General features: G+C 44.6%; 2 protein-coding genes across 5 annotated transcripts in view; one reads left to right on the top strand and one right to left on the bottom strand.

Annotated features, from left to right (window-relative positions):
- LOC128323720 (glycerol-3-phosphate dehydrogenase 1-like protein) overlaps positions 1-14,147 on the bottom strand; it is a 73,253-nt gene extending 59,106 nt beyond the window's left edge. For 2 of the 3 annotated variants that reach the window (XM_053247390.1, XM_053247376.1), the window contains exons 1-3: positions 14,052-14,147; positions 9,638-9,694; positions 8,879-8,948 (exon numbers count right to left, since the gene is read on the bottom strand). The gene's annotated coding sequence lies outside the window, so the exon portion shown is untranslated. The remainder of the gene's footprint in view (positions 1-8,878; positions 8,949-9,637; positions 9,695-14,051) is intronic. The other variant, XM_053247383.1, reaches the window with a different exon arrangement.
- The window catches only part of OSBPL11 (oxysterol binding protein like 11), a 91,972-nt gene continuing 69,008 nt past the window's right edge, over positions 2,213-25,176 (top strand). Inside the window, exon 1 of one of the 2 annotated variants that reach the window (XM_053247192.1) lies at positions 2,213-3,321. In XM_053247192.1, coding sequence (XP_053103167.1) covers positions 3,137-3,321 — 185 coding nt within the window. In that variant the 5' untranslated portion in view covers positions 2,213-3,136. The remainder of the gene's footprint in view (positions 3,322-25,176) is intronic. The other variant, XM_053247182.1, reaches the window with a different exon arrangement.

Below are 25,176 nucleotides of genomic sequence, written 5' to 3'. Positions count from 1 at the left end.
TTGGCTTATTTTATCTAATAATCAGATTGTCAGAGAGGATCTGGTAGGTAAACATCATAAATGCTTCTCTGAGGGAGGGTAGGATGCCTCCTTGTCTTAAGGAGGCTATCATTAAACCATACTTGATAAAAACCTACATTGGACACTGCAGAGTTAGGCAACTATAGGCCCATCTCTAATCTCCCATGGTTGGGCAAGGTGATTGAGAGCGTGGTGGCTTCTCAACTCCTGGAGGAAACCGATTATCTACATTCATTTCAAACTGGCTTTTGAGTGGGCTATGGGGTTGATCGGCTCATGATCAGCTTGGTTGGCCTGATGGATGATCTCCAATTAGGTATTGACAGAAGAAGCATGACTCTGCTGATCCTTTTGGATCGCTTGGTGGCTTTCAATACCATCAACCATGGTATCCTTCTGGGTAGCCTGGGGGAGGTGGGATCAATTGGCACTGTTCTACAGTGGTTCCATTCTTACTTCTCAGGTAGATTCCAGATGGTGTCAATTGGAGACTGTTGCTCTGCAAAGTGAGAACTAAAGTATGGAGTTCCACAAGGCTCTATACTGTCTCCAATGCTCCTTAACATCTACATTCAACTGCTGGGAGAGATCATGAGATTAGTGCAGAGTGTTATCAATATGCTGCTGATGCCCTATCAACTTCATCAGGAAATGGCATAACTTCCCTAAATGCCTGCCTTGTGGTGGTAATGGGCTGGATGAGGGATAAAAAAACTTACGTTGAATCCAAATAAGACAGAGGTACTGATTGTGGGGTATCAAGACCCAAGAAATGGTTTAGATCTGTCTGTTCTGGATGGGGTTACACTCCCCCTGAAAGATCAAGTATAGCGCTTGGAAATGCTCCTGGATCCCAAATTCTCTTTGGTTTCTCAGGTTGAGGCAGTGGTCAGGAGTGCTTTTTATCAGCTTCGGCTGTTATGTCAGCTACGCCCATTTCTGGAGGGAAATGACCTTAAAATGGTAGTGCATATGCTGATGACCTTCAGGCTTGACTTCTGTAATGCATTCTACGTGGGGCTGCCTTTGTACGTACTTTGTACCCTACTCCCACTTAGCTGGGAGTAAAGGTAAAGTTGTGCCATCGAGTCGGTGTCGACTTCTGGCGACTACAGAGCTCTGTGGTTGTCTTTGGTAGAATATAGGAGGGTTTCGCCATTGCTATTTCCCACGCAGTATGAGATGATGCTTTTCAGCATATTGCTATATCGCAGCCGCCTGATGTAGAACATACCAGCAGGGATTCAAACCGGCAACCTCTGGCTTGCTAATCAATTCATTTCCCCATTGCACCATTAAGTGGCTAACCCCCATTGAATTCAATGGGGCTGGCTCAATCCGGGGGGAGGGAACTTCCCCCTTTCCCCCTCCTCTGGACACCAATGGCCCTGGGACAAGATGGGCCTCTCCTGCCTCACAGAGAGCAAAAACCAAGCTGTCACACAGCCAGTGATTCCCCCTCCCTCAGGGGCAAAGGGCCACTTGTCCCCTTTGCTGAAATATAGCTATATCCCTGGTGGTTACAGTTCTTATTTGTGAATAGATTATACGATATCTGACATAATCGTATGATATCTGGCATGCTTATGGAATATTGTTTATTACATGTTAAAACCACGAAAAACATAATCATACATGCAAACACCCGGCGGTACTGCTGTGGGTTCTGGGCTCATAGAAACTTATCTCACTATTTGTTTGCTAAGTTTTTAAGGTGTCATACAAATTTTGTTTTTGCAACAGGCAGGGCTCTAACTCTGGAATGTAGAAACGACTTCGGCCAATATCTCCCCACTTCCCGCGTCAAATATTAGCCAAGACAGCCTACGGCAACAGAAACAAATCCCAACCCCGACCTCCGCGAGGGAACCTGCGAGACACGGGGCCAGCCAGCGGGTCTAATGTAATACCATTATTATCCGCCAGGGGCGGCAAGAGCAGGAAGGGCGTAACCCGTACACCCCAGCCCCACACCCTTGCCCCTAAGGTCATATTCGAATCCCTAGCCTAGACCTAAGACAATACCTTGAAACGTGCATTTTTAAATGTGGATTTCTTTTTACGTTGTCTGTACTTTTTAATGTGCATCGTGTCTTTTCCCTTCTCCCGGCTGTCCGCTTTCTTTTCTGGCAGGGCACGTTTGCCCTTAACAAAGATGGCGACGCCGGCACCCACCCTCTTCCGCGGGCCGAGAAGGGAGGAGCAGCTGCAACAGGACCGCGGCGGTGGTAGTGGCGGCGGCGGCGGCGCGGCGGAGCCTGACCCGGAAGGGGTGGCGGCCCTGCTGCTGCTGCTGCTCGAGTCTCGGTTCGTGTAGGCTGGGCGCTGTTGCTAGCCCCGGCAGGCAGGCAGGCGGAGCTCGGCCGAGCTTTCCGGGCGCTCCAGACCCAACTCGAGGGAGCAAGAGGGGCTGGTGGGCTGGGAAGGCTGCCGCCGCCGCCGCAGGAGGAGGTCGGAGTTTCATGGTGAGACCAGCCCTAGAAGGCGGCCTCTGGGTGGGGGAGAGGAGGAGGACGAGGTGTCGGAGAGCAGCCGGAGCCCTGAGCCTCCCCGCGCTCCGTCTCCCCTCCGTGCGAGCATCTTGCCCTGTAAGAACAGCTGTGAAATATTCCTAGTTAGAGCGGCTGCTCCCTTCTCCCGCCTAACCCTTTTGCGCCTCTCTCACTAGGGCTTCGAGGGGCCGCCATTATTTAATTTAGAGTTACCCACCCCATTTACACACACACACACACACAGGCACTGGGGAGTGCTGCTTAGAGCCCACATTCGCAGCACGGCTCGCCCCTCTGCTCCACGCACCGGGGCGAGGGAGCCTCGTGGCGTGACTTCTCTCTCCCCTCCCGGAATCTCACTTCCTCCTCCTCTATAGCTCTTCCCATCTGCCCCAAGGGGACCCTCCCTCTTGACACCACCCGCCCCTTCCAGTATATTTTTGCTCCTTTTCTCCCCGACCTCTTCGCCCTTTCCACAAAGGGTTCCACTACGGTGTGATTCTAGTTTTCGAGGGTCAGGCGTAGCACAGGGAAAGCTTCCCGCACACCATTGTGACTTTGTTGTTGCTGCTCATTTGCACCCTCCCACTCTTGTGGGCAGAGGTGGCTTGACATACTCTGCCATGCAAAGTGCAGAACCCGTTTCAGCGACTGCCGCACCAGTACCAGTACCAGCTATGAAAGTGTCCGAGAGCGAAAGCAAGCTGGAGATCTTGCTCCCAGCCCAGAACTGCACCAGCAAAAGCAGTAGCAGTAGTGGGATCAGCAGTATCCGAGGAGGAAGCAGCACCAAAAGCTGGCAGTATAGGTAAGTGCATCTGCTGAAGCTTGAGCAGCCGAACTAGTATTAATTCTCTCTGTGTGTGTGTTTTGAAGCTGTGCTGCTTGAGAGGGAAACATGCTCCTAAATCCGTCCTGTGCCTGGCAAAGTTCCCAAACAAGTTAAACCTCTACTGTGGACTCATAGACCAAAGGCCTAATTCTAAAGTAGCAAGTGTTGCATGTGGTAATATGGAAGTTTTATTTCTAAGTTTTAGTTGTCCAAAACAGTTTTCATTCTTCTGTCCCTCAACACCCCAAAGCTGAAATATGTTGTGAAGCTCTGATGTTGTGTTGGCCTGTGTAGATGTCTTTTAAAAATGGTTAAATGTCCCACAGATAGTGAGGGGAGTTGAAGGGAATGTGTCCTTTAAAATCTGAAAATGTCATGTGCCTGCTGCCTCTTTCCCTACGTAAGTTTTCAGAATGTGAACAGGCACCGGTAATGTCGGAACAGCTTGGCATAAGAAGAAAAAACACCAGTGGAAACTGCTGTATGTACAGTGTATCCTGTTTTCAGCAACTGCATTGTACAGTTTGGGGGATGTGTGTAAATGTGCTGGAATCATCGTTGACAAATACTATGGAGCTGTGATCAGATGGGACTCTGATGTGCATCATATCACTTGAACATCTCAATTTCTTGGTGTTTGCCACACATGTGGCTTGTATAAAATCAGTGTATGTAAACTACACTGTGTACAATGTTTGGCCACAATATTCTTCATCTGGCAGCCACATTACTTCTTCAGGTGGACACCTCAGAGGTGAAGAGTAAATACAATGAACAGTTGTTTGCATGCTCTGGTATTGCACAAGCCTGTTTGTTGAGGAGCTGTAATTGGGTTCAGTTTGAGTGTATACTTGGTGGATAACTACAGTGTGTGAAATAGCCCTGTAAGGCAGCCTTTCAGCCTCTTCTTAATGTGATATTTAAGTCTATAGCATCAACTTTGTCTTTTCATCCACACAATATAAAGTTGAGGTACAGGGCTCTGTGGTCGCCAGGAGTTGACATCGACTCGATGGCACACTTTACCTTTACTTTACACACAGAGTACCTTAGATGGAGTGCCACAGGAAAATCTAGTTTCTTCTGGAAGCCTCATACTGACTACAGGACTGCAGCTGTACTAGGCTATAGTGCAAATCCCACCATTCTGTTATGCTTCATTTCCATGTGTCCGTCAGGGCTGCCTCCACAAATAAATGTAGTGGGGCCGCCTCAGGTGGGTGGTGGGGCACCCCATTCCTGTCTCACCCAGATGTTCTTACCCAACTTGAGGGCAATAAGGCTTCACATGAACTCCACACTTCATGCTGCTCTGTTCCTCACTCCTTGTCTTTTCAAGAGGCAGAGAGAGAGGAATGAGCATTCTCAGCAGGAGTGACAGCTGCCAGTGTGAGGGTGGGATGTGTTGTGGGGAGATCAAGACTGTGGTGTGTATTGCTTACTGCAATGGTGAGATATTGGGATTGGGAGTAACGTGTGGAGGTGGATGGGACTCTGGAGTGTGGATGGTGGGGAGGTCAGTACTGGGGATGAATGTTGCAGGTTCAGATAATGGTTTATTTTGAAACTCTGGCTAGAATAAGCCAGAATCACTGGCTGACATCCTGACTTCAGATGCGCTGGTGCTTCTGAAAAGTGCAACTTTTGAAAAGTTCAACTGCCTCAGCTTCAGTGTTCCCACTAATCTTTTTTCCATCTGTGTGTGGAATGAGTTTTGTTCTGGGAGGCAGTATCAAGGCAGTGTGCACGCACGTGCATTCAGAGTGGGGCCTCCTTGGTTCAACCTGAGTGGGATCTAAAATTGAGTAGACATCAAAAAAACTTGTGTGTGTGCACATGTGTGCATGCCTTAGAGGGAACACTGCTCAGCTCCATCGCTGGCTCAGTGATGGGGGCAAATTTTGACAGTCTCCGCTTTCCCAGGAAGTGCTCTGTGTCACCTGAAAATATGTCCCTGTGGGTCAGCCTTCACACAGCCCTCATGTGGGGGCCTAGTTTGGGGAACCTTGTGAGAAGTCAGGATTCAATCCTGGCACCACATTATGTCTGGTGTGGTCCATAATGTGTGAAATGCTGCATGAGCTGTTCTAAACAGTTAGTTTGTTCTTAATATTGTTAGGTGTCCTCCTGTTACTTGATGATAGTGGTGAATGTACCTTAATCTGATACAGGTCATTCACCTTTTTGTGATCAGCTGATCTAGAATGTTTACAGCCAGTTCACATCTGACCCACTCAACAATCTGAAACATTCTATTAATAGAAGCAGGCTTTTCTCTAGCAGAAAACAGTGAAACTAAAATTGTTTGAAGTACTTTGGTTTTAACGGGGTTGTACTGGGTCTGTTTGACCATCAGTTACTTAATTCAGAGTATAGCAAAGTTCGAGTTGGCCCTGAGACAAAATGTGAAGATGGGCTTCTGTCCCTCTGCCTTATTCTTCGGAGAGGCAGCAGGAGGAGAAGGGAGAGCAAACTGTCACCCAGCTGGAGGGCTCCCTTCCTGAGGAGCCCAGGTATGTTTGTCCTTTTCTTAAATTATAGCTATGCCCCTGAGTTAATACTATGCATGCTTTCAAAAGTGCCATAGAATTGGTTTCTGGATCAGAAGGGTTTCATGTTTTAAAGGCTGCAATCATATGTGCACTTACTAGGTAAGTAAGCTCCATGGAATTCAGTGTGGTGTACTCTTGTGTAAGTACACACTAAAATCATAATGTTAGCACAGAACCTCTAATACCATCTCATTTGCTATGCTATTTCCTAAATATCTTGCAATTGTTTACATTTTAAAGTGGTAAGGGGAGAGAGTATATGGGATATAACAATGTCTTGGCATTTCCCCCCAGCACCAATTGTTGAAATATGTTAGCAGCTAAAGGTAAAGAGTGCCGTTGAGTCAGTGTCGACTCCTGGCGACCACAGAGCCCTGTGGTTGTCTTTGGCAGAATACAGGAGGGATTTATCATTGACATCTCCCACACAGTATGAGATGATGCCTTTCAGCATCTTCCTATGCTGCTGCCTGATATAGGTGTTTCCCACTTATAGGTGTTTCCCATGAACCGGCAACCTCTGGCTTGCTAGTCAAGTCTTAGCAGGATCTCACTTCAAGTATTCTCTTCCAGTGTTGTGTTGCAGTTTCTGAAATTTAACTTCATTTGCCAGAAATTCTGCTCCCTGATCTGGTAGAATCTTGTCTTAACTTATATATTTGACACATGACAAGATGAAGTCATTGCTTTAATTCTGGACAATATTCCATTTTGCCAGTTTCTAAAATCATGTGTCTCATATAATTATGACAAGGGCATTCCAAGTCTTTTCAAGTTTATAAATTTCACAGTAATAAAAATAATACAAAATGGACACAATGCACAATGGATGTAAAACTAGAAAAGGATTAATTTAACCCCTCAAAGAGCATAACACTTCATGGAACTCAAGATGTTTCATTCTAAATTGGTGAAAATTGTCATTTTTTAAATAGAGCATTGAACCATTTTATTGAACCATTTAATCTACCTTAAATATGCTAGAAGTAAAAAAAAATCTGATGTCATTTGCCATTGTGTGTCCCTTTCTGAAAGTACAAGATGTTTTAAAGGTTATGGTAAATACCAGAGTCGGTTTAAGCAGCCTGTCACATTGGTTGCAGTCAGTGATATTAAAAAAAAAAGCAAAAAAATTAAATTAAATTAAAAAAAAAAAGCTGGGGGAGGTCAACAGGTATTTCATGCTTGAATGCTGTAGACATGAAATCAGGAAACCTGACTCAAATCTGACACACAACAATGGTTCTAATAATAATAATAATAATAATGGCCACAGAAATCACCATCAGCCAATTACAAAAAGCAGCTTTACTGGGAACAGCCTATATTCTGCGACGATATCTATAACAATTGACAATAAAATTCTGGCATCCCAGGTCCTTGGGAAGGACTCGATGTCTGGATAAAACAAACCAGTCAATAACACCTGTCTGACTGTGTAAAATAATATAAAATAATAATAATAATAATTAAAAACTCGATTTCTATACCGCCCTTCCAAAAATGGCTCAGGGCGGTTTACACAGACAAATAAAAAATCAATAAGATGGCTCCCTGTCCCCAAAGGGCTCACAGAGTAAAAGAAAAATAAGATAGATACCATAAACAGTCACTGGAGATACTGTGCTGGGGGTGGATAGGGCCAGTTACTCTCCCCCTGCTAAATAAAGAGAATCACCTGGTTAAAAGGTGCCTCTTTGCCAAATTAGCAGGGAATGCCTCTGTGCATTTGAATCAAGTTAAAAGAATCCCTGCTATAAAACATACCTTGAAGATAAAATAGTGACAAAAACCTATACTGGGTGGTCTTAGTTTAGAAAAAAGATGACTGAGGGAAGATATGATAGAGGTCTATAAAATCATGCATGGTGTGGAGAAAGTTGATAGAGATAATTTTTTCTTCCTCTCAGATAACACTAGAACCAGGGGCCATCCCATGAAACCTTTTGCCAAGAAATGTAGGACTGACAAAAGTACTTTTTCACACGATGCACAATCAACCTATGGAATTATCTGCCACAAGATGTGGTGACAGCCAACAGCCTAGATGGCTACTAGATGGTCTGTCAATGTCTACTAGTCAAAGGGCTATAGGCCACCTCCAGCCTCAGAGATAAGATGCCTCTAAATACCAGTTGCAGGAGAGCAACGGTAGAAGAGAGAGCATGCCCTCAGCCCTTGCCTTTGGGGCTTCCCAGAGGCATCTGGTGGGCCACTGTGTGAAACAGGATATTGGCTAGACAGCCCTTGGGCCTGATCCAGCAGGGCTTTTAATGTTCTTATGTTCTAATACTGTGTTTTTTTCTAACCTCAATGCAGATGGAAATTATAGCTGCAATTGTTGTTCTGTAAAAATATCAGCTTTAAGGTGGATCCAAAAATATAATTTCAGCTTTTGCATGTAGGTTTTACAAATAGAACAGCAAGTGACTTCACTAGATTTGTATTAATTAGAAGCTGAACTTTAATATGCTTTTGGTAAGAAATATATACAATGCAGGTCATAGGCATACCTGAAGCTGCATGCCCTGTCCTATTTGTACGTGGTAATGAAAAAGAGACAGGAGGAAGCCTGCCCTGACTCAAATCTTAACTATGGAACTTCAAAAATGAACTTAAAGCCAAGACCAATCTTGCTGTTAAAAAAAAATAAAATTAAAAAAACCTCCACTCTTTGAGTTTACAAAAGTACAAATAGCCCTTTCAACATCTGCAGCATAGTAAATGCGACGACCCCCCCCCAATATTGTGCTAATGCAGACACATTTCTGTTCTTTATCTCTTTGGCTGTAAAACTAGTTTTTTTGTATCGACACTTGGATTGTTTTTCCCCAAGGAGGTGCTAGAATATTGGTGGGATGGAAAAACATTGGGGTTCGTAGAATTAGAGTTGAGAGGTAGTCCATCAATTGACTGCTTATAATTTGACTACGGGTGGATTTTACAGAGCCAAAAATGCACTTTTGTAGGTGGTGGCCTACCTTGTTTTTAATTGTATCTTGATGTCATCTGATGGCAAAGGCAGGAGTGATGTCTGCTTACTGGCCAGCCCTGCAGGAAATAATATTCATTTAGGAGCAGGCACCCCTTGCCCTGCACTATAAGCACGACCACATGTACGTGTACTCTAATGTGAACATCTACCTGTCTTTTTGCTGCTACTATTACTAATTTAAAAGGGGAAATAATTAAACTGCTCCAGAACTTCTTTAGGCATATGGTAGTGGGGCAGGGAATAAGGTACTGTGTATCACAGGCATCTGTTGAACAGTACCCAGGACAGTTGCAGAAAGAAGTGCATACTTCTGTTGCAGCATTGTTGGTCACTCTGCTAGGTACTGTTTGAAATGCTACAAAAATCAATTTGACTAGAAACTAGGGGGAGAGAGGGAAAAGAGGGAAAGCATGTTCTATAGGTAGTGACAGCTCTACAATACCATCTCCAACTTTCTGAAAAGCTGTTTTCTCTGTACAGTCTCCATATATGTAAACCTTTTTTCTGCAGTGATGAGAGCTATGCATTTGCGTTTAAAAGGAAGAACAGACTATGAGATTCTGTGACTGGTTCTAGATACGGTAATTATCTAGCTCTTCTTCCCACTGGTACCATGACATGCTGTTTGTTGTCATATATTAACAATTTCTTCAACTGGCAAAGAAAACTTGGTCTTTGTCTGTATGTGTTTGGTAATACTTGTTTGGAGTTAATTGATCATATGTTGAAAATTAGCTGTACTGACCTTGGCAAGGAGGTCTTTGAATAAATGAAGTCCTTAAGGAAATGGTGTAACTTGTGACTGAAAAGCAAAACATAGTACATAAAGTCTTATGTCTTTAAATGCTTGCCTTATTATCTATTTGCAGATGTTATTGGGCTCTGTTTCTAAAGGGAATGGTCTCTGGAGCTTTGGTCCCTAGAAAGCTCAAAAGCCTTTTGCCACTGTAATCTGAAGCTATGTGAGACTTTGAAAGTTGGTGTTAGAAATAGTTTTGAATCAAATAGTTAGAAATGGTTTTGAATAGGTTGTGAAGACAGATTCTTCAGATCTGGGAGTTTTTCTTTTCAAACTAGGCTGGACAAAAATTCTTAGGGCAGCTTCACACGAGAAGCCGCTGCTTGGCTGAACTACCAGTTCTTGTGCGTGAACTGTGTGCGTGAGCCTGACTTCTGAACCTGCCAGTGTCGTCCGAACCTGCCAATGTTGGCTTATTCTACCCTCTTCGTGGCTCCAATACCAACACCTACTTCAAATCTAGGTTTCAGGTGTTGGATTTGGGACTGCAAGTAGGTGCCGCATAAGACCTGTGGAATCCCTTCTGAAGTGGGTAAGTGGGGAATAACACTACAGTTTCTTAGCCCCTGCTATTAACTGTGGTCCTCTGTCATCCTTTGGAGCAATAGGTTGTGTAGAAGACGGGATATGGGCAGTGTAAGTTGTGACCTTTTTGTTTATTTTGAAACTTATAATGGGTAAATAGCCAACTTTTGGTAGCTTATGGGGAGTATGTTTTAATATACTTCATAAGGTGGTGATTTGTGTTCTCTCTGACTTTTTTCATCTATGTGCAGGATGAGTCTTGTTCTGGGCGGCAGAATCAAAGCAGTGTGTGCGCACATGCATTCAGAGTGTGGCCTTCCAGATTCAACCTGAATGGGATCTAAAATTAATTGAGCACCAGAAACTTGTGAGCATTCACACACCTTAGAGGGAACACTGGTGGTGATGCCAGCACACTGCACAAGGACATAGTCAGATTCTAAATATCTAATTGTTTTGCTCCCATGGAAAATATCCAGCTAAAGCTTGTGACCTTCAACTTTATTAGATTAATGTTGCATGCCATGTAACATAATTATTTAAATTTCTCAAACATTCTTTGAGTATCTAAAGGCTTAGCAAAATCTTTAACTCAAAGCTTGCACTTCCAATATTTTCAAAGCTAGTTTTGTTCAACAAAAGGCTGCCTCTTATGTGGGGCCAAAATGGATACAGATTGATAGGCTTGTGGGAACTTAATGTTCTGTCCTGAATCTACTGCCCATGAATTTCACTGAGTGACCCTGAGTCCCAGTATTATAAGACAGGGGAAAAAATTCACCTCTCCACTCCAAACTCTCCACATCATTAATGATATAAGTCGCTTGCTGCCCCTCTCTTTGGACCCCCCCCCCCGAATTTAAGAAGCCACAAATGCTTTTGCCTTTACTCACAGGGCAACCAAAATGGCTTCCCTCTTCTTTTCCAGCTCTATGATATCCTTCTTGAGATGATGGGAGCAGAACTGTAAATAATATTCCAAATATAGTTGCACCATAGGTAATGGCACTGTGATACTAGCAATTTTATTTTCAGTCCTAATATGAAAAATGCATTTTTTTAATGCTGTTGTACACTCAGTTGATGATTTGATTGAGTTATCCACCACCATCCCCAGATCTTTCCTTTAGAGCCACAGTTGGCTCAGATGCCTTCAGTCTGAGTGTGAAGACAGGATTGTTTGTCCCAATGTGCATTATTTTACACTTAATATTCCCACATTCCAGTTCACTGGGTTTGTTGTAATCATGATACAGTGATATATAGGGAAAGGCAGAATGAGTGCTTCAGAGGTCCTAGTCCGGCACTCTAACCACTACACCACGCTGGCAGAATGAGTACTTCAGGTTCAAGAACAAGAAAATTATGCCTAATGAAAGCGAGGTTGGACCTAGAAATGTGATCCGTGCTTCTAATAGACTTTGAGCAACATCAGATGCACAGCTTATTTGTTTATATTCTAGGTTTCCCCCCTAGTATATGAGAACCAAGCCACCTTTTAGGCATTTATAAAAAGCTAAGCTTTATTAAAGCCACCTTGCGGGCAGAATGACTTACAAGGTGGCTTAGCCCTCTATAAGCAGGGTTTATTGTGGGGTTTTTTTTAATGTTGCGAGTCATAGAAATGAAAATAGAGATGTTGGCTTCTCTTGACAAAGCAATGTTTTCCCTCTTTTGGCTTTACAATAGACTGACTCTTCAAAGTTTCTAACCCTGAATTCCTTTTCATTAAGAAATTGTACCATGCATTAGAATTCTATAGATACTAAATAACTGGTCTAATGGAGATTGGAGTGTTGAGACGTTGCCAAAGCTTCAATTAAATTGAGAGTTCTTGGTGTTCTGATGAGTAAGGTGGTTTGTATGCATTGTTTGTTGATGGCTAGTTTTCTCTGATACTTTTAAAAAATCTTGTCTGTCTTCCTGTTTTGTATTGGTGGCCAGGGGTGTAGCTAGGGGAGAGGGGGGCCTGTGTTCGCCCCTCTCTCCAGTGGCTCCCAATGGAGATAATGAAGAGAATAGGGAGGGGTGGAGCTGGGGGCCCTCAGGAACTGGGAGTCCCAAATTCTTTGAACTAATTTACTCAATTATAGCTACACCCCTGGTCCTCAACATACAATGTTCCATTTTGATTCAGAGACACTTCTGTTGGGTCATTCTTGTGAAATGTCATTTCATTTCTGACTAGCCAGCGTGGTGTAGTGGTTAGAGTGCCGGACTAGGACCAGGAAGACCCAAGTTCAAATCCCCATTCAGCCATACTACTTGCTGGGTGGCTCTAGGCCAGTCACTTCTCTCTCAGCCTAACCTATTTCACAGGGTTGTTGTGAGAAGAAACTTAAGTATGTAGTACACCGCTTTGGGCTCCCTGGAGCAATAGTGGGATATAAATGTTAATAATAATAATAATTATTATTATTTCCAAATTTAATTTTATAGATACCTCACATCCTCTCTAATAAAACGCTTGGTGTCCGTCCGTGGACGGGCACCAAGCGTGTGTTCGTGCCTCCCTGCCCTGTTCTGCGCCTGCGCGAAGCGCAGGCGCAGAACAGGGCAAGGGAGACATGAGGGCCGGCACCCGGTGGCCATCTTAGGCGGCCAGAAGCGGCCGCCCCGAAGAAGCCGGGAATGCGGGGAAGGAGGAGACTGGCCGAGGCGGCGGCGAAGCCGCCGCCTCGGCCAGAGGACGCAGCGCGGCCAAGGCGGCGGTGGAGCCGCACCGCCGAAGCCGGGCGGGGGGAGGAGGTGACGGGGTAAGCCGGCCGAGGTGGCGGCAGAGCCGCTGCCGAGGCCTGGCACCGCCGCCGCCGCCAGGCGGCTGCGAGTCCTTGGGGCCCTTGCCCGTCCGGGGAGACCGGCCGGGAATGTGAGGCGGGGGCGGACCGGACCGGCAGCGGCGCCCCCAGAGTCTGCCCGGCCACCACCACCGCCACCGCCCACTCTCCCGCCCTCCCAGCTGCCCACATACTCCTTCCCCGCTCCCCCCCCCCGCAAATGATTAAGGGCCAAAACGGCCAAGAAGAATGCCTCCGCGGCCGCCGCCATGGCCGCCAACCGCCCTCCCAGCTGGCCGAGACTTCCTTACCCAAAGCAGCCCGCGACAGTCGGGCGATCAAAAATCCATTTTTTGCGAAGAAGAGAGGAGCTCCGGAACAGAGCTCCTCTCTGTGCTAAGCCAATGCCCAAACTGCTGCTATGGACGCAAAGGACGCAATAGGCGTCCTTTGCGTCCATAGCAGCAGTTTGGGCATTGGCTTAGCACAGAGAGGAGCTCTGTTCCGGAGCTCCTGTCTTCTTCGCAAAAAATGGATTTTTGATCGCCCGACTGTCGCGGGCTGCTTTGGGTAAGGAAGTCTCGGCCAGCTGGGAGGGCGTGGGGTGGGGGAGGCCAGAGGAAGTGGGGCGGGGGGGGGAACTCTCCCCTACTAGCGCCCGTTATCACAACGGGCCTGAAACACTAGTTCTAAATAAAGACAATGTTAAAAGTATTTTTGAGCTACTTTGTGTGATTCAGGCCACAGAGGTTTCTTTGGTCTGTGGTAAATGTGATATGAAGAGAGTCCTATCCGGGGTTGGTTTTTTCTTTAAACCTTTACAGTTTTGGATCAACGTGTCACACATAACTGGAAGGACTGGAAGCTGCAAAATGAGACCTGAACCTAAAATCATGACCTGATATTTGGCCGTTATGTTTCTTAAAACGTAAAGAACTCTAGTGCTTTAAGAATCTGACTCAGTGGGCTCTTGCTCATGAAAGCTTATGCCTCAGTATATGTTAGTTTAGAAATTGATCCATAGGACTTTCTGTTTCTTCTGCTTTAAGAATTCTTACCCAATGATTCTGCATCGAGGCAGACATTGTTTTCCCTCTGCTCCTCTTCTTGTTTCTACCTTCCATCTGTGAGTGTGGTCTTTTTTTTTTTAAACTGTATTCTTGAAAACAGCTCATAGTTAAGTGGTGGGATGGATTGTGACATCAAAAAGCAAACTGCCAATCAACAGCGTACTTCCTTCCTCCATTTTGTTAGGTTTCCATCCTGTGGATTTATTGGTTGAAATGCTTTATTCTACTTAAGATATAAATCTGGTTTTCAGAAAATGCTGTGACCCTGCCTTCTTAGATAGTAACTTTTTTTGTATGAGTTGGCTTGGGTAGAGCATCTACAATAAATTTATTTGTAAATTGGAGGTTACCCCCCCCCCAATAACTTTTATCTGGATCTTAGGTACATAAGAGCATATTGCTGAACCTTATACTGATATATACTGTAGACACAATATTTTAAAGCACTAAGTTTCATATGAGATTTCCATGCCTGTGCCCCATGTGTTCTTTCATATTGATATTTCTTTTGTATCTCTCCTTCATTTAACTCCTCTATTCTAGTTTTATGTCTGTGTTGTTTCAGCTTTGTGCTTCCAAAGCATAAGTGACCTCTCTTTCTTTCATATCTCTGAGAATGTACATCTTTATATCATTGCAAATTGTGTCTGCTGTGTGGTAGGACAAGTGGTGTGTAGTGTTCTTTTAAACTGTGCAAGAACCCTTTTGGGGTGCATATTTTAATATTGGTGGGCAATGTGGATATTTTTTCTTTTTGAGACTGCATTTAAGCCAGCAATAAATCAGCTGAACTGCTTTCAAAATAATGAGAACCCTCTGTAAAGTACTTGTGCATTTACACTGGAATGTAAATAATAACTGCACACCTGCATGCGATGGTCCCTTGACACTTGTAATACACTCTTTCTTGGAGCTATGATGATGACCTTTGGGTCCTGAAAATCTCAACTGACAGACAAGGTCTGTTGATTGGCATCCAGTCAGGCAGCCATGAGTTTGCGCAAAAAAAAATATTGGACTTGCTTGCACTGGAAAAACAGCATGGTATTGACATGCTACCTCATGGCTCCAAACTTCTGTTTGGAAGAATTTTTTCCTGAATAGTTCATGTACAAGTGATTGGTCGTTTTCAGGGGTCAAGAAATGTTGGCTCAGTTCACCAGCCAGACAAAATGTTTTACTCGTCTGATGGTTCTTGAGCTATGTTGGTACATTACTTGTCAGACATTTCCCCACTCATTAGGCATCAGTTTTCACTCATAACAGGCTAGTAGACTAGTGGATTTCATGAGCCCTGGTCATTTTGCCTTCTCCTCCATTATGCACTCAGAAATTTGTTGAGAAACTGGTTGACTGCAAGAGACTAAGTAAAAATGTGTCTCAGCCAGATCCTATGCATGAGAAGCAAGAGGCTGACTACGTAAAAATCTATCAGATTCTGATGCAGATCCTGTGCGTGTTTACTTAGAAATGTTCTGTAGGGTTAAGTTCCATTGAACTCTGTACATTATTTCCAAGTAAACATGCAAGTAAGAGTGCATAGGATTGCATCCTTAAATTCAGTAGCAGCTATTGAGGCAGGCTTAGTCTCTTGGAGCTGTGGGAATAGGCCAGTTGGGCTCCATCTGTGAACCATTCCCACAACTCCAAGAAAATGGAATTTCCCATTGTGCAGCAAGTGAGTTATCTGGCTGCTCACTGGTCTGCATTTGTCTTTTGAATTGTGGCTGAAAGCCACCTTTTAAATATAGAACTAAACTAGAGTTTTCTTTGAAACCACACTTGGTATCAACAAATTGTGCCTATTGATGTAGCTGACTTTGTGGTTCACTCTTACCACTGTCTCTCTCTCTCTCTCTCTCTCTGAATAACAAAAAAATCAGTGTTACCTGTGTGTAACCTTGTATGCTGTGTTCTCCCCCTCTAATTCACTTTCAACCAAGTACAAAACACAAAAATTAAAGTGCCTATTATTCTAGTTTGGCTGTTAGAATGTTGCACATTGCCATCTCTGTAATCAATCAGGACAGCCTATTGGATAAAGACTACATTATCTCTGCGTTCTCTACAGCTTTCCTTTCTGTTGGTCTCCATCCTTGTCATTGGAATGCAGGTGATTGAGGGTTTCACAGTAGAGAGACAGGGGTCGATTTCATGAAGCACTAGGAGAAGTAGGGATTCTAAGCCCAGGACTAGAAAAGAAATGGACCCAATCTATTCAGGGAGGAGGAAAGACTCTACAATTCATTTTTAAATGCATTATTTGCATGTAATATGATCTGGATATTTCTGTGTAACAAGAACCTAATTGTTCCTCCTTCTGCCACTCTGAGGTGGCATTTCCTTGTAATGGAAGCCTGTGTCGAAAGCAAAAGACCCGTGTGACTCACTTAGGCAGTCTTCTATCAAAATGTCTTGGAGGTGGGGTGTCCTTTGCATTCTTTTGAGAAGAATTTTGCTAACTAGTTAAGAATTTAGTTTCTGTGACACAGCTGAAGACCCAGGCAAAGCGCAGGACTGGAAGCTAAGCTCTTAAAAGTCTGATAGTGCCACCTGGGCCCTCTCCTAAGCCCTCTGCCTGTGTGCCAGAAAGGATTTGAGGAGAAGAGGGGGAATTGGTGGTGAGCACAAATAGTGGCTGGCTAAAATTTGTGGATCCCTAGCCTTGAGTTTTTCTTGGAATTGGGAGTGTAAAGTTATGAAATAAATAAAAATTAACCAAGCCCTTCTGTAAAAATAAGCAGGTTTTGCTTAATTTGTGTATCCCACCCGTCTTTGGGTGCCTGGAAGTCTCCTGCTTGGTACCAAGATCCAGTGGGCTAGGGATACCCCTTCTCTCGTTAAGTGTGAACTGTATTTTAATTGCTTTTAAAATATTATAGATCTCCTAGTAGTTAGGACTTGGACATACTGCACTTTCTGACATGGTCAGACCGTGAAGCCAAAGATCCTCTACTGTGGTTACAGTTGAGTAATTTTCTTCCAAATGTGACCTTTTGTTTCCTTCATATATTTAGCCAGAAAATCTATTTGTGGAGATTTTCAGCATTTTAAGTTTGGCTCCAAGTACATCTCTGTATAAAAAAAGAATACTTCACACATTAAATGTTCTTTGTGTACATACAAAAAGGGGCGAGCACCAGAAAAGTGTACAAGATTGCATGTGCACATAGTGATAAATATGCATTTGCCACCACATAGGGGTGTGTCCGAACCGGTCCGGAGGCCATTCTGAAGGCCTCCGAACTGCTGGACCGGTTCAGACCTGGCCGGTCCGGGTGGGGGGGCCTTTCTTTTAGGGCGGGGAGGGCTTGCTTACCCCTCCCGCCTCTTTGCCCCCTCCAGCGCCCGTATTCCACAGTGTAATTTGGGCACTGGAAACAAGCCGCCCCCGCTGCCCCCCCACGAGCGGATTAGGGCTAAAAGTTAAGTACTGCCGCCGTCCCGCCCCCCCCGCCCCCCGAGTGCTCACCACATCGTTTTCTTAAAAAGAGAGGAGCTCGCGAACAGAGCTCCTCTCTCGGCAAAGTCCTGGCCCAACTGGGGCCTTGGGCACGCACGCGCTAGCTATAGGACACCGGATGGAACTTCCGGTGATCGGAGGCCCGGTCTACCCGGCCTCATCCAGGCGGGTAGACCGGGCCTCTGATCGCCGGAAGTTCCATCCGGCGTCCTATCGCGCGCGCGCGCGCCCAAGGCCCCAGTTGGGCCAGGACTTTGCCGAGAGAGGATCTCTGTTCGCGAGCTCCTCTCTTTTTAAGAAAACAATGCGGTGAGCACTCGGGGGGGGCAGGTGAGGGGGGGGCGGGACGGCGGCAGTACTTTTAGCCCTAATCCGCTCGTGGGGGGCGGGGGCGGCTGGTTTCCAGCGCCCCAATTACACTGTGGAATAAGGGTGCTGGAGGGGGCAAAGAGGCGGGAGGGATAAGCAAGCCCTCCCTGCCCTAAAAGAAAGGCCCCCCTTTGGTGCCGGTCCGGACCGCGCACATCACTACCAGCACATATGCACTCCTTGCAAGCGTTGGCATAAAGCTTAGCAGGAGTTGAGAGATTTCCTTCCTTTCAATGACAAGTGCAATACAGATGTATTGATATCTTGCTCCAGCTATTCTAGGATTGTGTGGGAAATAGGTTTGCCATATTCCGGGTTTCCAAATCCGGGTGCCTAATTTGCATACTATGTAAATTGGCTTGAAAATAATTTTTGAGCAAAATAGTGACTGCATGTTTTGCTCCCTAACTCCGCTTCTACAAGGGCTAGAGCTTAGCTTTGCTTTTTTTAAAAAATGAAAGCTGAAAGCCAGATGAATCTGGGTGAGATGCTTGAAATCCTGGTGAAACCCAGAATTTCAGAGGGCATGGCAACTCTAGTGGAAAACAGATTCTGCAGTTGGGCCTAATGCAGATTACGTTCTAAAACTGCTACTTCAAACAGGCATTTGAAGCCATCTAGTGTTATCTGGATACTTCACACTGCATAATTTTCTACCAAGTTCAGTATTAAAAATAGGTCCTAGATATAAAGTCATTTGTGGTTTTGATGGTTGTGCAGAAACAAACGTTAACATTCAAGGCTCAGTCTAAACCAAGGGATATGAATGTAGCACACGTCCTTCTCATCTGCGAACATTTGGTTAATTTTTAAAAATACTTTTAGTGGTAGAAACAGCACTAAGGCTGTGACTACTTTCCATTTAAATATGCCTTGCTTTCCAGTTGAAAAGAAATGAGGTTCTTTTACTGGCTTGTTAATTCTGCTTTTTTACTCTCTCTTGCTTCTAAGGTAGGTTCAGAAACTGACAGGATTGTTGCTCATTAAACAGTGTAGCCAGCCAGTTATGTAATTGATTTGTTTCAGGGCTGCAGATAATTGATTGTGGATTGTTTGCTTGTTCTAGACTTTGAAGCACTGGGCAGGTAGTGCAATTCCTTCTTTAAGTGGTTTAATTTTAGAAAGAAGGCGAGCTTTTGTGCTTAATTTCATGCCGACGAGACGGCTATGTTTACTAGTAAGAGCTGGGTAAAGAAAAATATAGTAATAAATCAGTAGTTTCATTGCAAAATCATGATGTGGGTGCTGTATTTCCTTTCATAATAATGGAGCTTTACAGTGGTTCTGATATTGCATTTCCTGCCTGTGATATAAATAAACATACTATAATGGCACAGGAGCTACTTTGTAAGGCCCACTGTGTTAGATTAATGGGTTTCAAAATGTGGTGTGTGGAGAGTTGCCAAGGGGGACATGAAAACCTTCCTGATCAGAGTACATGAACCAGCTGGGGTGGTCGGTATCATCTGGTGGGATGAATGCTCACTGTGATTTTGACAAATTCTACACCCCTAGAAATAGAATCTTGATGATAGCATTGCAATACTTGCAGCATTTTGTCATATTTTTAGTGTCCGGACCATCCGGCCTGCAGCAGCCAAATTTGCAATGGCGTTTTAAAAGCTTTAAAAAGTTTGATGTCAGTGTATTGATGTCAGAGTAATGGAAATGAAAATTGGCAGCAATGTCTTCAAAGATAACTCTATGAAGAGAGTACAACAATTTGTTCCTTGTTACCCTAAACCTTAGTTTTTGTTTTGTGCCAAAATGACAGCAACTTTACCCTAATGGTTTGGGGATAGGGATAAAGAAGGGGTGATAACACAGAGAAAGCTGTAAGTGCAACAATGCTATCACCTATTTTCCACCTCTGGGGGGTAGACATGGGCAAAAATCACTATGCACATCCATCCCTTGATGGTAGTAGCGGCTAAAATATGTGGGCTTGGCTCATAGACTATTCTCCCCCGACCCCATGACTCTGTCTCTTTGGGGGCAAGAGGCAGAGTTATTAGAGTTAAGCCTTTTTTTCTTTAAATCAGGTGCAGCGCTGAAAGAATTCTTCCATCTCATCATTGTTGTTGGTTTCAGAGCTGTGATATCAATGAATATGAATAGTTAGGGCAGGGCTGACATGCACTCAAATGAAGTACTGGTGTTTTGCTGCATTTCAAATAATGCAGTGCATGTACTTGCCAGGAGAGCAATGTTGATTGCTTCCCGCTTCACCTGGAAGCACTCTGTGTGAGCCGGAAGTAGGCCCCCGAGTGCTGTTAGTGTGTGGCCCTCAGGAACCTTATTCTGAGTCCTTTATAGCTCTTCCGGCAGAAGTGAAGATTGTGACAGTGGAACTGCATTCATTTGTAGTGCAACAGTACCAGTGCTCCTCTCAGAGCCCAGGTGCTTGGTTAACCTGCATGGCAATTGGGAATTTGGGGCGTAACAATTTTATTTTCTAGAAATTCAGCTGAAAATGCCTGTGCTCTTTTACGTGTCTCTTGATCCATTTACCCTGAGCCACTAGTCAGCTATCGTGTATTTTTAGGATACTTGAAGGACATTTTCAGCCTTTTTCTTGCAACAGAAGTTGAAAACGTTCTACTTAAAACTAGGGATGTGCACGATAAACTTTCGGCACGGCGGGGGTAGAGCTTTAAGGGCGGGGGAGAGTGTATTCACCCCCCGCCACTTTTCTCCAAATTTTAAGCCCCTCTGGGCGGCAGCATTCCTCCCTGCCACCCCGTTCCCTCCATCGGCCGGAAGTCCCAAGCACGCGTGCGCCCGTCGTGCCCGCATGACGGGCGCGCGTGCGCTCGGGACTTCCGGCCACTTCCAGCCGACGGGGGGAACGGGGCGGCAGGGAGGAACGCTGCCGCCCTGAGGGGCTTAAAATTTGGAGAGCGCCGGCAGGGGAAACACGGTGGGGGTGTGTGAGTACACTCTCCCCCGCCCTTAAAGCTCTACCCGCGCCGGCGCCGAATCAGCCCCCACACCCGAAACGTTTCAGAGGCCTTTACAATGGCCTCCGAAACGTTTCAGGCACAAGCCTACTTAAAACTGGTATAACATTTCTTACTATGGTTACTGTCTGCTTTATGCTTCCTTCCTCTTGCTGTTGGTTTCAGGTTTAGACCCTGGGGCAGGCTGAGAATTTGTAGGCATGGAGAGAGTTAAGTTGGGGATGTGCATGAACAGCTTGTGAGCAGGCTGCAACACCTTCTCTGCAAGGGAGAGAGGGAGCACACAGCCCCTCCCAAGCTAGCCAACAGAGGCTACCCCTGGTTTGGTTCTGAGGTCATGGAGCAATTGGGAGTGAGGAAGAAAAGAGACATCCTGCACAAGATGGTAGTTTTATAAATTTTATTAAGGCAAATGGTTAAATTTAAACAATTAAGTACGCAAGCAAAATCAATCAATTGGTTTTCTTCCCTCAACGTAGTATGGTGTGTTCAGTAACAGTTAAAATCATTTTCCCTTACTAGAAATGAATAGCAGTTGAAAACATCTTTTCTCACACTAGCAATGAACCCTGTGTGTGTGTTATCTCGCAGCTGTTCTTTAGCTAAGACACAACATTCTGACAAGTTTCGATTTCAAGCAGAGAGGGATGTAGAAAAGAAAGTAGTCCAGCCGTGAGGCAAGGAGGGGGTGGAAAGAGCAGAGAAAGGAGGGGGTGCCCATTCTGGCCTTGGGCTGACAGTGAATGAGCTGAGAGCAGAAAGGAGAGGAGGGACAGGGAGAGCAGGCTGGAGTGGGGAGACAGAGGCTCTTCTGGGGAACAGGGCTACAGCAGGAGGAGGGAAAGAGATCCATAGGACATTGGGGGGTGGGTTGGGCAGGGATGTTAGTTTAGAAGATTCTGAGCTGATGGCACAACTACAAGTATAATTACCAGATCTTGTAGGCCAGTGTCGGTTAGAGATCTAGGAATGCAGATCTTGGGTGTTCAGAGAGGCTTCCACCTCCCCAGGAGGCTTGGCATGGTGCTCGAATGTGCTGGAATTCCTCTGATCTTAAAGACTGGGGCAATTCCAGCAATCTGCGGGGCACTAGTTGCCTTTACAAGATAGGGGCTACATGCTACCCCTCGCATGGAGGAGAGCATGCCGTCCCTCCCCTTGTGTGAGTGTGCGTCGCCTGTTTATACCTTCTTCCGGGCCTGTTATCCACATATCACGTCAGAAGCAGCCATATCTCTATGTGTCTCCAGTCTAATATAAACAACTCCAGTTTCCACATCCCGGACTCTCTTACCCTATTTGGTGTGGAGTCTACCATTCTTGGGGAGCATATCTGGCACTTGTTTACTAACTCAGATGGAGCTGTTTCCCTTTTGGTGGTCTCAAAACATTCCTGTTTCTGTCCAGATTGACAGGCTCGTGGTCATTTCAGAGCAGGGTTGGCGCCTTTCAGTCCAGAGAAATGGGTAAGAGATAGCATGCAAAGAGGTTCATTAGCTAACTGTGTGAATATAATGTACCCCTAAAATATGTAGGTACTGATATCTAAGTGTGGTTTCCTAAGACCTCTAAACATGATTACTCTTAGCAAATTTCAAGCTGGTTCCCATAATTACCCTTGGCAGAGAGCAGTGCACAAACAAGCTTCAAGGCAGGGAGGGGCAAGTCTTCCCCTTTTGTCGGGCCTTGACTATAGAATAAACCATTTCATTCAGCTACTTTGGCTCAGCAGAACCAAAGTTCACACTCCATTTTCTTGCAAAACAGCAGACCCGGATACAGGCCTAAGCTTTAGCCTTTTGGGCTCTCAATGCTGGTCCCAATCCCACCAGTGTGTTCACCACAAGCTCATGCCTGGGCTGCCAGGGTGGGGAGTGGCTCCCTTAAGGAGCTGGTAAACAGGTCCTTACCAGCTCTGCTGCCACCCTGCGGCTTTACCGGGTGCGAACCTCACCCTAGCAAAGGCTATGAGGGGCTGTGGCACTCTTCCTTGCAGCTTGCATGCATGGCGTCTGTGCATGCTGTTGTGAGTTGGTTTTTGCTAGGGTGAGCACCACACCTGTAAAAGTGGCGGAGTGGCAAAGGAGCAGGTAAAGACCTGCTTACCAGCTCCTTGAGGGAACCGTTTTCCGCCCCGCTGAACTGGTTTGGTGCTTCCCAAAGGAGGCGCCAAACCAGTTCATGTACACCCCTAATTTAACTACCTCTCTGCCTCTGTGTTTACATTACCTTGGCAAATAGATTTTTGGGAACATACATTTGTTGAGAGAACTTCTTGTTTCACCCTTAGAGGTTGTATTTACGAGGCCTATTAAATATAAGCAGAAGCTACTTCATGTCGCAACGCTTCTGTAATGTGCATGGCTGTAGTGTGTGTCTTCACAGGTGCTTTGGTTCCTTTTTTCTTCTACAGCTGCTGAGTGTACATTGTTTTCTTAAGATAGTAGGTTTTTAGCTCAGATCTGTTCTTGAGCCAGCAGCGCAGACTGATGGCATTGTGGACTAATGGTATGGTGCTGCTACTTTGTGCATGTCTTGACAATTTAAGCTTGGAGTACTTTTTAAACCCAATTCAAAATTTCTTCTGCTGACTTTGATAGCAAATAAACTCTCCTCCTGTACACACATTCCTTCTGTTGCTGATAATGTACTGTAATTACATAACAATCAAGATTAGCAAAAATAATGCTTTTGAGAAACCATACCAAGCTGAAAGATAATGCCCCCCTCCAAAAAAAAAAAGAAAAGAAAGAAAGAAATTTGGCTGTCTTGATAGTAGTGCTCAGTCTATTGCTGAGCATCTAATGGATGCTTTAACAAAAATATTAATATGCCTTGATGGTTGGAACTCTCTCTACCCTGCCGTAAGAAACTGACACTTTTTAGCTAGTAGGTGGGGCAGAAAAACAATTTGCCTGTCATTTGAATGTAAAGACAGAAAGGGTCAGACAGAGCTGCAGATTGGGCATCTGACTGGTTAAAAAAGATTTGGTCAATTGAAAAGTCAAATAATAAATTATTTGACTTAAATAATTAATAATATAAATAATATAATAAAATAATTTAATTAATAATATAATTAATAACAAATTATTTGATAAGTCAAATAATAAATTATTTGACAAGTCAAATAATGATCATATATATTTGACTGGTCAGTTGACAAGTATGCCAACACTACAGAGCTGCTGTTGGCTAAATGGAAGCATCCTTTAGGGTACATTGACCCTCTGGAAACTGGGTGCAGAATCAGTGGTTTTGCTGCCTAGGAGTCTAGAATACTCTAATCTGCTCATATATTTGTACATGAAATGGATATTGCAAAGGTACCATACAAGTACAGTGCTCTTTCTCAAAGGAAATGAAACTCTGCATTGCTGCTCCTGGTCTTTTGATGGCTCAGGAAAGTGGGAGTGCTTAACAGTACATAAATACAGATCATGCATTGTGTACATAGCTGTTGTAACAGTGCTTTTTTTGAAATTACAGTTCTCTGGAAGAGTTCCAGCAGTTTACTCCCAGTGTTGTTAGTAATATACCTTCTTCTTGTTCTCTAGGCTGATATGCCTTAGTTATATATTGCTCAGATGGAAAACTACAGAGTAAAAGTTACTTTTTTCTTCCCAAACAATGTATGTAAAGAGAACCACTATTTTGGATAATTGTTTTCATAAATATCCGTTGAGGATCAGTCCCCTGTCTCCCCATGTGATACAAGCAATAATGCAAATAGTAAACCAACAAGGGAATGAAATATTGAAATAGTCAAATTATTCAGGGACCTAGTATCCATAAAATAAAGTTTTTTAAAAGTCCATTTTAAATGGTTAATTTAATACCTGATGTAGTGGATTAAAGCCTTTATCTCAGAGCAAGCTCATGTGGGGGAAAGAAATGCTGAATCATCCCTGCTTGAGCTGCCTGGCCAGGCTTCTTCTAAAACTTTTCTGTATTCCTGGTAGGTTTAAAAGGCTCCCACCAAGTGCCCTAAAACTTGCAGAGAACTGGACCAGTGGATTGGGTGCTGTAATTCTGAGGTCCCTCTGTAACTGGGTATTGGGAAAGTACAAAAATCTTCCACGTGCAAGCCTGCACATGGTGAGAAAACTGATAGCTTCTGACTACTTGGGGACGTGATCGCACCATATAACTCCCCCCTCCACTTCGGTGGGGGGGGGGGGCCTTAGTTAAAAACCAGCTTGGAGATGCTTGTAAAAGGAAGACTTGAAAAAACAGTTTTCATCCATTACTGCAGACTGCTTCCATCTGAGGCTTTCTAACTTTCTTAGATACAGTTAAGAATATTTAGTAGATTACAAAA

Source organism: Hemicordylus capensis, chromosome 1, assembly GCF_027244095.1.
Source record: "Hemicordylus capensis ecotype Gifberg chromosome 1, rHemCap1.1.pri, whole genome shotgun sequence".
In the NCBI taxonomy this organism is placed as follows: domain Eukaryota; kingdom Metazoa; phylum Chordata; class Lepidosauria; order Squamata; family Cordylidae; genus Hemicordylus; species Hemicordylus capensis.
The sequence above is the reverse complement of the archived record's forward strand: the minus strand, read 5'-3'. Positions and strand labels throughout refer to the sequence as shown.